The 12,032-nt window shown below is 44.9% G+C and overlaps 1 protein-coding gene across 1 annotated transcript; it reads left to right on the top strand.

The window, feature by feature from the left end:
- Positions 1-253: 253 nt before the first annotated feature.
- On the top strand, positions 254-11,388 carry JPT2 (Jupiter microtubule associated homolog 2). The gene is made up of 5 exons (XM_068908941.1): positions 254-524; positions 5,375-5,523; positions 6,017-6,159; positions 8,203-8,248; positions 8,907-11,388. The coding sequence occupies exons 1-5, from the start codon at positions 481-483 to the stop codon at positions 9,089-9,091; spliced, it is 567 nt and encodes a 188-aa protein (XP_068765042.1). The 5' UTR covers positions 254-480; the 3' UTR covers positions 9,092-11,388.
- The last annotated feature ends 644 nt before the right edge of the window (positions 11,389-12,032 follow it).

Below are 12,032 nucleotides of genomic sequence, written 5' to 3'. Positions count from 1 at the left end.
GCTGCGGCCGTGACCGCCGAGGGGGGCTGCCAGGGCTCGGCTCGGCTCGGCTCGGCTCGGCTCGGCTCGGCTCGGCTCCCTCCGCGCCGCCCCATCGCTGTCGGCAGCGGGCGGCGCCGCCCCCCACCCCCACGGAACGGCCACCCCAGGCCGCGCTACCTGGCCCTCGCAATGCCCTCCCCCCGCCCGCCCCGCCCAAGCTCTCAGCCAATGGCCCCGCAGTTCCCCCTAACGGACAGGCGGCTCTTCCAATGGGAAGGCGGCCAGGATGAGCGCCGGCGCGGGTCGTTTCGGGCTGGGCAGGCGGGATCCCGAGGTGGCGGGGTGCTTTCAATAGGTTGCTCGACGTGATGGGCACGCGGCTCAGCCAACAGCAGGGCAGGGCGGGCCCGCTGGCGCGCTACCTGCTGTCTAGGCAGCCGAGGAGGAGCGCTGCGAGCGGGGCTGCAGAGCCGAGCCTGCCGCCTCCCGCCCGCCACCATGTTCCAAGGCCCCGAGACCGACTCGGCCAAGCCCAGCTCCAGGTGCCGCAGCGGGGCGGCTCGGCGCGGTTGGGGGCGGAAGGGGGGTGGGGAAGGGCTGTGCGGCGGCGCCGGGCCCGCGGTGGGGCTTTGTTCGGGGCCCGCGGCCGGGGAGAGGCGGGAGGGGCGCGGGCTCCGGCGCGCTGAGGGGCTGGAGGGCGGGCGGGGGGAGGGGGGGATGGCGGGGTCCCGCTGAGGGGCGGGAGCAGGAGCAGCGCCGCCGCCGTGGGGCGGCCGCGGGTGGGCGGGGGCCTCTGGGGGAGGGGCCGGTACGGGCGTGGGGCGGCGGCCCTGGCCGCGCGGCGTTCGCCTGCCGCGCCGCGGGGGGGAGGGGGCGGCTCGTGCCGCCTTGCGCGCGGGCCACGCGCGAGGCAGGCGGCGGGGGAGGGGCCGGGCCACCCGCCCGCCGCGCTCGGGGCCCGGCCCGGCCCGGCCCGGCGGGAGCCTTGGCGGGGTCCGCGGCGGGGGCGCTGCCCGGGGCGGGCGGAGGGGACCCCGCGGGCGGGCAGGCCCCCTTCTGTGGGGCCGTGTGTCCCCTCGGGCGGGGGGGAGGACCCGCTTCTGCGCCCTGGCGCTCGGGCGCGGTCTGGCCCAGGGGCCTGCTCGAGTAGGTGTCGGCTCGCTGTCCCGTTGTGAAGTTCAAAGCTAGCGCCGCGCTTGGACCCTAATAAGTTGGAGCTGCGCGTTTGGAGGGGAAGGAGGGAAGTGCTGAGAGGGTGCTTACGTTTGCCCCCTGCTGCAGTCGTTTCAAGCTAGGACCGGGTTTTGAGAGACTTGGGAGGAAACTCTCCCCTGAGCGTGGTCTCTGAGAAGCTTCTGCTCTCGTTCTGCCGTGACTTAGAAACTGTGTTTAACTCATAAATTGGGTTGCTGGGTCGAATCTGGCATGCAGGCTGCAGCTCTTCAGTTAACAGCAGGCAGAGACGGTGTGGTTAGGGCTTGTTCCTGCCTTGTGGCACAGCGTTTACGTCACGCCGGAGAAGAAACTCTTTTTCATCTGTAGTAGTTTTTTGTATCGTTTTACATACGACCAGACTTGGCATAGCAGGCATGCATGTTACAGCACTGCAGTGCATTACATCACTAGATTTTTTTTTTTCTTTTGCCTTTTTGCAGGGAGGTCTCTGAGATAGACCATACATCAACATGGTCACTATGTCATCAAAAGCAAAAAGTACTGGTTATAAGGATTTCCTTTTGACCAAAGCTTCTACTCTGTCTCCAAACAAAACTTATTTGTTGATAGTGCAAATCCCTTTGCAGTTCTTGATGTTTAAAAGTCCCTTGAATTAAAAAGTGAGCCTAAATCAAAATCCCCAGCAACCACGAGCTGTGGAAGTAAGGGGGAAAAATATTACTAATATAGAACCTCTGTAATCCCCGAAAAACTTTTAAATGAAGTAATAAACAAATGCTTTACCTTCTTATATCTTCATTTATTTTTAACAGTAATATCCCTGCATTATGATGTTAAAATATTTTAAATGAAAGCTACCACTTAATCCTCCAGTGAGGTGAATCTTTAGTCATCCAGTTAATGTGTATAGTGATATAACAAACGCATACTTTGTTGGATTAGATTAACTGCTTAGTTTTATTTTGCTTTAAACAAAGAGGGAGCATGGGTGAAGGGGAAGGAGGGAGGGGCGGGGGAGAGGGAGCAGGAGCAAGGGATGGGGAGGGGGGGAGAGGCAGTGAGGGAGCAGGAGGGACAGGGAGTAAGGGAGAGAGGGTGAAGTAGTGGGGGGGAGGAAGGAGGGGAGGGAATAAGAAGCAGGAGGGGGAGAGTGGGTGGGGAAAAGGGAGTGGGAGTGCAGGGGAGAGAGGCAGAGAGATGGAGGAGAGGGAAAGGGGGAGAGTGGGGTCAAGCAGGGGAGATGGGGGGGGGAGGAGAGGGAGGAGTAGGAGACAGAACAAGACAGAGTTAAGGAGGATCAGAGGATCCTCCCCCACCAAAACCAAAGGAGGATCCAGCCTTTCTAGGTAGGAGAGACAAAACCCCTCTGTATGTAAACTCATGTAACACCAATACAAAGTTAAATGACTTTAAAGTATGTATGAAATGTCCTTGTGCTCTGTTGAAGCAGCTCATGTTGGCTTATGTAGTTTAGCATGCTGTTTTCCATTGCTAGGATTCAGAGTATACCTTGTTTTTAAGGTGTGGTAGACCTGCAAATCTCACTCCAATCTAGGGCTGCATGAAGAGCTCAGCAGCACTGTAGAGGCTACACAGTGAGAAAGATAGCTTGTATTCCCTTGTGCCTAGCTGAAAAGAAGGAGCACACGACCCTGTTGCCTTTGCTGTCATAAGGGGAAGAGTTTATTGCTATACTTCCTGATTATTTTTTGTAGTTCTCATGAATGACTTAATTGCCTGGCTTTTATGTTAGTTAGAACTTTATGGACCTAGTGTTGTTACTTGAAAGAGCGTGATTTTGTGTGTGTGTGTGTGAGAATTGTTTGGGAGGTTCCTAGCGACTGGAAGCCTCAGAAGTTGAGGCGGCAAATCCACTTAATGTGTGCGTGGATTCCAGGCGTTCTTTGGGTAATGCTTGCAAAAATGGTCTTCTGTCATGCTGCTTTCAGAGTGCCTCCTAGACATCTCAAGTTTTGTCTGACTTTTTCCTTGCAGCCATGGGATTTTTTTAGTATTGATACTGAGCTGAAAATGTGAGGACCTCAAAAGAGTAACCATTAGTGTTGCATTTATTTTGATATTGAAGCTTGTTAACTGAGTAATCAAGGTTTTTAATCTTAAAATGGAACTTCTCTAGATTTTTTTTAAGAGGTCTTAAATCCAGAAATCTAGTTGCAGAAACCAGAAGCAATTCGGTTGCTATGACTGTTTTTCTTAAACCGAGAAACACAAGTTTAGTTCCTCTACTGTTTCCTCCTATGTTTGTAGTCACGTGTAAAGAAGTAGGGATGGTAACTGTGAGGAATCTGTGCTGTGAGAAATTCCATCTGTATAAACTACATGGTTTTCTTCTTTTCAGTCACTTTGGTAGTATTCTTAGATTAACTCAACAAAGAGTAAAAGCATAACAAATTGAAAAGAATGAGTGAAGTCAGAAATCGCTTAAAGGATATGAGGACACTAACAGAGCTACTTTCTTAACAGCCCCTTTTCAAACACCTCTAGTTTCTGCTGTCTCCTTTTCCCTTCCTTCCAGCTCCCAAATTTAAATACTCTGACTTTTCTGGACCATTCTGAATGATCAAAATACATGCTTTGGCTATGTGATGTTTGCCTTAATAGCTACTTTAGGTTTTCTAAAATACAAAGAAAGCCTATAGCATAGTTCCATCTGGAGACTGCTGAACACTAAATTGTGAATAAATTTTCTCCTCAGATTTGCTCTTACCTATGCAATAGGCAAGACAGTTTTCTTGCTTACTGACTAGTTAGTTATTCCCTCAAACTAAAGGAGTTCATGAAATTAGCATCTGCAGTCATGCAAAGAGTTTTTAAACAAAAAAAAAAAAATTGCCCATTAAAAACAGCAGTCTCTCTGGAGCTTGTTTTGACTATATAAACCGCTCCCAGACCAAAAGAGGAACGTCTTTCCTCTCATCTCCCAAAGAGCTGTTCTCGTCCTGAGATCTGAACTGCTGACAAAACTTGTTCTCTGACAGGGCAGCCAAATAACTCTGCCTTTGTGAAGTTAAACCTTAGCCATGATCTTCTTCTAAATTAAATTTGAATAGGAACCTCTCTAGGCCCAGCAGACGCCTAACCTGAAACAGCTGGCTTCTGCCACGGGTCTGCGGAGAAGACGTGTTGTAGTAATTCAGTTACACTGACGTCTGAATTCTGTTCGTCTAAAGCAGGATAAGATCATGCAGTTTATAAGTGTTCTCTTTGGATAAAAGTAAAGGTTAGTTTAGGTCCCAGATTAGATGCTCGGGTTAGAGGCATAATTCCGCTCAGTTAAGATCGCAGGTAGTTGATCAAGAAGTAGACATGTCTTTTGAAGACATGTTTTTGATACCTAGGTATTAATCTCTTCCCCATACCCTTCCTGTTAATTCTCCAATTAATTCCACTGCTCTGAATTTCATATTACTGATGTTACTCCCGGGTAATGGTTCAGTTCCCTTTTGGGACAGGACCTGAAGGCTGCTGAGCCAGGCATAGGTAGTAGCTGTAGACTTATTACTCATGGGCAAGCCTAACTTAATAGGTTTTCCAAGAAGTTGGTCCATTTCTACTATAACTTCCATTTTTATTAGGAACCATTTGATATTCATCTGTTGAAGAGCTGTTGTCTTAATGCAGTTGCATCTTGACGGCTAAAGATTTGGCTTCTTGAGGGTTCCACCTTTCCATTGTAAACTCTACAGCAACTAATAAGATGTTAACTGGTGATTGAAATTAGCAGATTTTTAGTGTTTGGGAACTTTGGGCTGCATTGTTTGCTTTTATTTAAAAGGTGATGGGTTTGAATTGCATCACAGATGCTAAGCCAGTATGGGAGGTTTAGCAAAAGGTCTGATGCTGTAATGATTATTTTTGAAATACTAATGTGAGTCATATGTCTTATTTTAATCTCCATTAATAGCCATTTGTTCTGGGGCTTTTGTTATAACTGTTTCAAGTAATCCTAGATAACATAATGATCAAGTTGACTGACTAGGAAGCCGGCAATACTTGTGCTAAACTTGAAAACATTGAGCTAGGAATCTTTTGAAAAGTACATACGCCATAGATTTAAAATTGCCTTAGGTATGTTCAAATCAGAATATTTAATTGTAACGTACAAGAGGGAACAGAAAGGGACATGACAGATATGTTGGATGCTGTAAACTTCAAATATATTTTCATCTCTTGCTTCTCTCATCTTACAATGTAGGGTATTAAAGCCCCCTGGAGGCGGTTCTAGTAATCTCTTTGGGAACGCAGAAGAAGTTTCTTCTTCCAGCAGGCCACACCGGATGGCATCTAATATCTTTGGAGCATCTGAAGAACCGCAGAACGTTCCAAAACGAACAAACCCTCCAGGTAAGAGCAGCCACCTTTCTCAGCGTGGCTGGGCTCTGAATTGCAGAACAATGCAGGTTTTGTGTTCCTTCAGTGGAATATTATGATCTGTCTTTTCTAAATTACATTTTGCAAACTGAGTGTGCTTGAGCACTAAGCCTATTCACACTTCTGAAGACGCAAATGTGCGAGTGATGTGCATGTTCACAGACTTTTTAGTGCTTCATTCTAGTCCAGTTTTTTCCTAGTATTGAAATCTAGGAAGTGATGAAAGGAAATTGCTTCCATTCTAGAGTCCTGTCATCAGTTAGCTGCAATGAGTACAGCTGTGAATTTATGGTCCTCTAGTGAATTCTTATAACACAGGATTTCAGGCTGTATCTTCAGACAAGCAAAAGTAAGTCTCTAGGCAGTAGGGTACTGGAAGTCTTCAAATGCTCATAACTTGACTTTTTTTAATGTAGTGTGGTAAAACTAAGTCATCTGGAACAAAACTTTAACTACTACCTCGCAGGGGGAAAGGAAAGTGGCATTTTTGAGGATCTTAGTTCGGCTCAGCCTCGTCCACGCTTAAATCCACCTGGTGGGAAGACAAGCGATATCTTTGGGTCTCCAGTATCTACCAGTGTTGTGCGAGCACATCCAAACAAGCCTAAGGTATTCGTACTTTTTTCCACTGTCAAACCAAGCTAGCAGTTAAGTGAATCATCATACAGACTTGTCAGCAATGCAATGCCAGTATTCCTATTAGGATAACAGGCTTAAATTATGCATGTGGTGACTTCAAATTAGACAGCGTTACTCCTGAGGCCTCTTTTTGCTAGCCTGTTACTTTTTGTATATCAGCTGTCAATATGCTTTGTCGTTTGCAACAAAACCATTAATTACGCTGTGGATGTCTAATAATAATGAAGGCCAAAGGCTTTAGGAACTGGTAAAGTACAGCTGTAGCTCTTGGCACACAGCCAAGATAGTCAGCCTTAGTAGGGAGAAGGTATTTCTTAGTTTTGCAATTCAGCAGAGGTGAACTTGACACCTGCTTCAGTAAGTCAGTGAACATCGATGAATTGCAATCACAAATATTCATGTGAACTAGCCATCATCTTCATATGTCTAATATATGCATCTGCATTCAGCATGAAAGCACATTAGCAGGAGATTAAACTAAAATGATCAGCAGTGAAAAAGTTAAAGATCAGCCTCGAGTTTCAGGTCCAGCACGTTCTTAATTTTTTTGTGATGTTGGACACAAACTTTTGTCATTATCAGTTTTGTTTGTCAGTCTTAAAGATGGGATGTATAAAACTTGGAGGGAGTGTAGCTATTGCCATAATCAACGTCTCTCTCCCTCTCCCCCCCCCCCCCCCCTTTTTTTTTAAGGAAGGAAACATTGCCAATTACTTTATTTCTCTATTTAAATGTCCTGTATTTGAACTTGTGAGCTGCCGCCTTACACTAAATACATACTATTAAGTGAGTAGCTACCATGTTGATAATGTTCCTGACAAGTCAAGTGCTTTCGGAAGTTAATGTTCAATGAACACCTCCACACAGCGGACTCTTTCAACAGACTTCATTTTTTTTAAAAAAGAGAGAATTTGTAGCAGCCTCTCTTCTCCTGGGAGAAGAGAGTTCAATTTGACTCCTTTTCTCTCCCCTTTTCCTCTGTATTTGAAGGTGCTGATAGTGTTCTTTTGCCTACTTGTTCTAGTGCAGATTCTAGACTATATTTTGGGGGATTTGAGTCGTAAGAAAAACAAAAGACTCTGGGAGCTAGGTGGGAGTAGTGCTGTTGGAGTAGGGGAAGGGTTTTACTTTGTTCCTCTTTATTTCTTTATAAGGCTGATCTCTGGTTATTTTTAGTTTGGTGCGTGTGTCTCTCTCTCTCTCTCTCTCTCTCTCTCTCTCTCTCTCTCTCTCTTTTTTATTTTTATTTTTTATGCAACATCTTAGTTCCTGGGAATTCATGGCTAGACACAGGACAGTGCTTTGGAAATTCCAATGCATTTAGCTAGAGCAGTGGAATAATCATAAATATGGAGATGGAAGGGAGACTACGTACTTGCAATGACTACTGCAAGCTGAATTTCAAGGGTAGGAAAACTTGCAAGCTTTTCTGAGGTACTGCCATGTATTTCTGACAATTAATTAGGATGGCTAGAAAAAAGGTTATAAAAGGCTTTGTTAATTATCTGATTGTTCAGGTCGCTATTTATATCCACTGAAGACTCCAGTGGATATCCACTCCAGTAATTGCTGAACCTGAAATAGGGTGCTGAAGGGCTGCTTGTGTTCTAGGTGTTAATACTTGCTTCTCTTGGGTGGTAGGGATACTTGTAAAGAATGGTAATTCAGACCTCTATACTGAACTGCTGATCACAGGCCAAAGTTTGAAACGCAGATTAAGACGCTACATTAGTTAATTGGATGCTTGAATGAATTGTATCTGAGGTGAGCATCTCTACATGGATTTAACTTCTTCTAGAGCTTAATTCCCTCCATCAGTGCTTAGAGGCTTATGTAGGGGTAGAGAAGAGGAAGGGCTGCACACAGTAACAGCAGCAGTGTTGTTGGCTCTTACTGCAATAAATGTTATAAGCCATTAAATCAGAAACAAAACAAGACTTTCTAAAGGATCTTGTGACAGAGTGGCTTTTTGAGAATTGTGATGTACTAAGATAGCTTTTGGTTTCATTGCAGGATCATATTGTCTTGAAAGAAGATGAAACGCCAAAGAAGCTAGAAGGTCAGCAAGAGAAACTCCTTTCTCTGCTGTTTTTTGAGAAGATACTCTCTAAGAAATATATATATATTTTTTTCTTCTTCCTTGTGCTTCCTCTTAAAAATACAAGACTAAGGCTGATGTTTAGGTTAATGCAACTGAGTGAATTTCTGACTAAGAGCAAAACTTACAATTTGAGTTTTGGGAAATGGCTCTGTTATTGAGGAGAACACAGACATAACTGTTAATAATATTGATAGATGGATGTATGGAATCTGTATATACAGAAAAGCATCCTATGAAATTGCTCCTTCCTCCCTTGCCATCTCCTTCAAATGTGTAATTTCGGCCTTCAGTAGCTGTAAATACCGAATAGCTGACTTTAACAGAATGCATACTGCTCTACTTGTTATTGTTAAAGAAAGATGGGAGCACTGCTTTCAAGCTAATATGAAAGCAGTAACTGCTATGTTGCATCTCTCAATTGTCAGAAACTGCCAAAATGATTCTGAAGGTATAGATTGCTGAAGAAAGGAAAACTGTTAAGATAACAAGATAAGTGAGATTCTTCCTCAGTACCTGTCACTTCAGGAAAAGTGAACACATGTTGAGAAACTAGAGTGCTTTGGATGGGAGACCTGTTACACTGTGTAGTAACAGGTTTCTCTAATTTTTTTTTCAGCTACAGAAGTCAACAAATCACAACTGGAAGATGGACGCGAGAAAAAAGATGTGGGCAAAGAGGAGAGACTCAAGGAGCCAGAACCCAAGATAGACAATCATGAGCCCAGATTAGGGCCAAGGCCTCGCTCACACAACAAAGTTCTCAATCCCCCTGGTGGAAAATCCAGCATTGCGTTCTATTAGGGACATCTGTTCACTTTCACTAACTGAGTCTGCACAGAAACTCTTCTCTGTGGTTGTGAGGTCAGTTTATAGACTATTGTTTGTGGACAGATTCTTCTTAAGGCAGATGTATGAGGGTTATGCCAAAGTGTGTAGAAAGGATAACCTGAGATTTCGGGGAGGGAGGGCTGGGGAGGGAAAGGGTGCCATGTGGAAGACTCTTGACTATCAGACTGCCTGGGTGGGTGGTAGAGAGGGACGTTAGTGTAATGTTATGGGGGAAAAAATGCTGCTTTTGTCGTGAGTTCATCAGACTTAGGTTCTTAGCTAGCTAGTGGCTCAGGACGCTCTTGTGGAGTCAGGCTTTTCCGTAAGTTCAATGTGTAAAACAGTGTGAGTGGGTAGGGACCTGGAGGCCAGGTCTAGAATAGTCTTAAGCACAGCAGTAGGCCATGCTCTTTTCCAGGCAATATAATACAGCTTCACGGTGTGAGTTGATTTGCAGTCACTTTAATGTACATACGTTCTATTGGGGCAATTAGTGCTGTTGTATTCTTGAACATCTTTAGTCTCGGTTCTTTTTCTCCTTCCTTCCTCTTTCACAACACATCATTGCTGATACAAGGACAAAACATTCTGAAATTTCATTTTATACTCTCATAAGCCATCATGGGTTAATAAACGTTTTGGTGTTCCCCTCCTCGGAGTATTTGGGCCTTTCTGCTGCCTTCAGTAATCTGCTGATTGCTAGTAGCTCTTGACAAATGGTAAGATCAGCCTAACGTACCATTTCATATAGGTGCTTCTAGAAGACTTTTATTTGAAGTATCCTGGTTGAGTGCTTGCAGATTTTTTCTGGTAAGGATTTGGGTACAAACAGTAGCTTTACGGTTGTCTTTGAAGAGAAGCAACTTTAAGTATACAGTTACCATAGAGAACAAACCGAGATGCCTAGTTAGCTAGCTTTGACCCAACCTGAATAGGAATGCCTTAGCTTCTGCAGAGGTTTTTCCTTTGCCCTGCAGAAACCAGGATTGTTCTACTGTCTTCACCACAGTGCAATTTTTTTTGTTTGTTTGTCTGTGCTGACTCCGTTAGTGAATTCTTGTGTCTTTAGTCAGCCTTACGTTTGCCTTTGACTGCCTCAGACTTTCGTTGGTAGGGGTGAGAGCAACTTGGGTTATCCCCAAGCCACAGCTGAAGCTGTTTGGGGACACTCTGTAGACTATCCTAACTGGACAAAGAATTAGCAATACAAACCTTCTGGGTGAGCTGGCTATCTTAAATCATGTTTGGAAGATGTGCATATAGTTTTTCACAAACTATGTGTTGGGGAGGGTCGCTCCACCATTCATTCTCTGAATGGACTTTCTGATCATATTGAGAGCTTTGATACTTGAATGTTAACATTAGCTGCTTAGACTGCTCAATGTGTTTAACAGTGACTTTTTGAATCTCACATATCAAAATGGGAGTTGTTCAGGTACACCAAAGAACAAGTGGCCTTATCTGCATGTATTCACTGCTGTTCTAGCCCAAGTTCCCTGAAACTACTAGTATTTAGAGGGGACTGTCCCTGGGCCAGGTGCTGATCACCCTCTGATCGTAGGGCTTGTTAGACTGCTCTGTTCAGCTCACGTCAGAAGTGGTGGATGACTGCTTAAAGACCTAGCTGCCTTTTCAATTTGTTGAAGTGAAGTATTTGGGGGCAGTGGTAATGGTAGGAATAACCCTGGAAAGTAGGAATTTCAATGCCTTTGTACCTTTCAGATAGATGTGGAGCTCCCTGTTATGTGGCCCCCTGGGAGAACATACAGTGATCCTAATTGCAACCCTATACTGAAGTTATGTTACTTCCTAACATGTATTTCCTACCAGCTATTCTTGAGTCTCACACCTGGCTGAGTCTGGGAGGTTTCTGACTGTTTCAGCTCTGTTTCAGTACTGACAGGGTTTTAAGAGGTAACCAGATAGACAAGTCGAGAGCATGCTCATTGAAGAGTCTGGCTGTAATTGATGCTGTCTGTAATGCTCAGTTTAGACTTGGCATCGTTTAGTACCTTAACATTAGGTAGAAATACTGATGTGCATTGGCTACAGTGCCTGTCTTTTAAACAGCAACTTCCAACTAGGCCTTAAATTAGTTAAACTGTGTTCATTTTCTTGTATTTCCTTCTTTGCAATCAAAATCATGTTTTCAGCTCATGGAGCGAGTTTGATAAGAACACTTCTTTTTTCCAAAACAGGGGCAGAAGGGGATTGGAAATCAGCTGATAAATCATGAACTTGTCAATAAACCTCTGTATTTTGTTACTCCATTGTGTGCTGTATATGTCTGCTCTTTATTAATTGATCTGTATCCTAGCTGAACATAGATACACTGGTGAATTTTGTTATCTGAAATTGGAAAAATTCTGCAGTAGTGGGAAGACTTTCTGTCGTGGGAAGTGTGCGTTAGAGGTGGGACATCCTCCTTGAGGTGGGTGGCTCAAGAGGCAAGTGCCTCTTATCCCTGGGGAGTGTGAAGGGACGGTAGCAAGGGCAGGCTGTTCAGCTGGGGGCAGGTCAACGCTCCAATTGCCTTTTTGTGGGTAACATTCTGTATTGCTTTGTACAGTCCAGGAATGCTGTTATGCTCTCTAGTAGTCTTGTAAACAGACTTAAGTATTCAAATACTTTATTTAAAGTCTCCTTAAACAGGAGATCCTCCTAATGTGGAGAAGTCTACTTCTTCGCTACGCTTCTAGTAAGGGCATATGCTTCTCATGTGCCAAACCACCTTGGTCAACAGAACAGGGATAGGGTCAACAGAACAGAACAGGGATAACCACAACTACAGAAATGCCAGTTCCAGTTGAGCTGGACATGGTGGTGTCTCAGCCAGGATGTTTTAAGGTCTGCTGAGTTCATGTCTTAAGTTACTGATGGTGATGCCCTACCGAGCCCTTCAACTAGCCTTTGT

The sequence above is a fragment of the Struthio camelus genome, chromosome 15, assembly GCF_040807025.1.
Source record: "Struthio camelus isolate bStrCam1 chromosome 15, bStrCam1.hap1, whole genome shotgun sequence".
Classification (NCBI taxonomy): domain Eukaryota; kingdom Metazoa; phylum Chordata; class Aves; order Struthioniformes; family Struthionidae; genus Struthio; species Struthio camelus.
The sequence above is the reverse complement of the archived record's forward strand: the minus strand, read 5'-3'. Positions and strand labels throughout refer to the sequence as shown.